Here is a 1,343-nt window from a genome sequence, read left to right on the forward strand (position 1 = left end):
CGCCTCGTTTCGTCTGGTCCTCGATCCCGGGAAGATGACAGGGAGGCAGCAGCCCCAGCTCACGACACGAAGGGCTTGCTCTGTGCCAGGACGACACGAAGGGCTTGCTGTGCGTGAGCCTCAAGAAGCCTCAAGACAAGCCAGTGTGGCCGGTGCAGCATGACCCGCTCCCCGCTCCCCGCTCCCCGCCGAGGGGATGGAGGCAAAGAGGGTGCCTGTCCTTGAAGGCCCACAGCTTCTAGCCCAGGCTGAGTCCTGAGCCGGCTCACTCACCACTGCCCCCTGCTGGCCGCTGGAGGGCTGGGCAGCGCTCGGCCCAGGGCCCCACCGGGCTGTACCCGGAGGGTGAGCAGCAGCAGCCTCCATTGGCGATCTCCCGGCAACGTGGGTACATTCTGTGGGTCACGCTCACGTGAAGGGGAAGGAAGTGCTGGTGAAGGGCCTTCCAGGGCCTGTTCTGATTGCTACGCCCTCTATTGCTCACAGTGGTCGGCAAACTGTGGCTCGGCAAACCGTGGCTCGCGAGCCACATGCGGCTCTTTGGCCCCTTCAGTGTGGCTCTTCCACAAAATACCGACTTCTGCGCATGGGCCACGAAGTTTCAATCGCACTGTACATGTGTACCCGCATGTGGTATTTTGTGGAAGAGCCACAATGAAGGGGCCAAAGAGCCGCATGTGGCTCTCGAGCCGTGGTTTGCCGACCACGGCCTAGCATGTTCTAAGTTGTGACGCGCTCCTCTCCCGCCTGCCCGTAGGGTCCTGGGTCCTCCCCACCAGAACCTGACACCCTCCCACACAGAGCGTGCCCTTGACCTTTCTCTCCGCTGCAGGCTCACCAGCGCCTGCTCTACCAGGGCCTCCTCACGCACGTGGGCGCCACTGGCGGGGCCTCCACCTGGACATCCCATTCTCCGTGCTGGTGGCATTTCCCCGCGGCCTTCCTCCTCCTCCTCCTCCTCGTCACCATTGACCGCGTCGGCTGCGTCTCCCGACTGGCCGCGCCCGGCCTGGCAGCGGGCAGCCTGCCTCTGCACAGCTTTCGTCTCAGGAGGTGCGCTGTCCGTCTTGGTCATCTTCCAGGGACCGGGACGGGGAACAGGGTTTTCACTGACCGATAAGCTCCTAGAACAAGATCGGAGACAAAGGCAGGTGCGACCTCAGCCTGCACGCTTTTTAAAGTTCCAAATCGAGGTGTCGCTTACATACAATGAGCACGTTGTAAGCGTGCAGGCGGTGCGTTGTCACGTGTGTGTACGCCTGGGTACCTCGACCCAGATGAAGGTGCAGAATTCCCACGCCCCGGAGGCTGGCGGGCGGGAGCAGCAGTGCGAGGGCCCTGCG

At 63.1% G+C, this 1,343-nt stretch overlaps 1 protein-coding gene across 1 annotated transcript in view; it reads left to right on the forward strand.

Moving 5' to 3' along the window:
• Positions 1-1,343, forward strand: part of LOC106727648 (solute carrier family 22 member 1-like) — a 12,517-nt gene that overhangs the window by 7,587 nt on the left and 3,587 nt on the right. Inside the window, exon 2 of the mRNA XM_014546939.1 lies at positions 833-1,053. Coding sequence (XP_014402425.1) covers positions 833-1,053 — 221 coding nt within the window. The remainder of the gene's footprint in view (positions 1-832; positions 1,054-1,343) is intronic.

Source organism: Myotis brandtii, unplaced genomic scaffold, assembly GCF_000412655.1.
Source record: "Myotis brandtii unplaced genomic scaffold, ASM41265v1 scaffold458, whole genome shotgun sequence".
In the NCBI taxonomy this organism is placed as follows: Eukaryota; Metazoa; Chordata; class Mammalia; order Chiroptera; family Vespertilionidae; genus Myotis; species Myotis brandtii.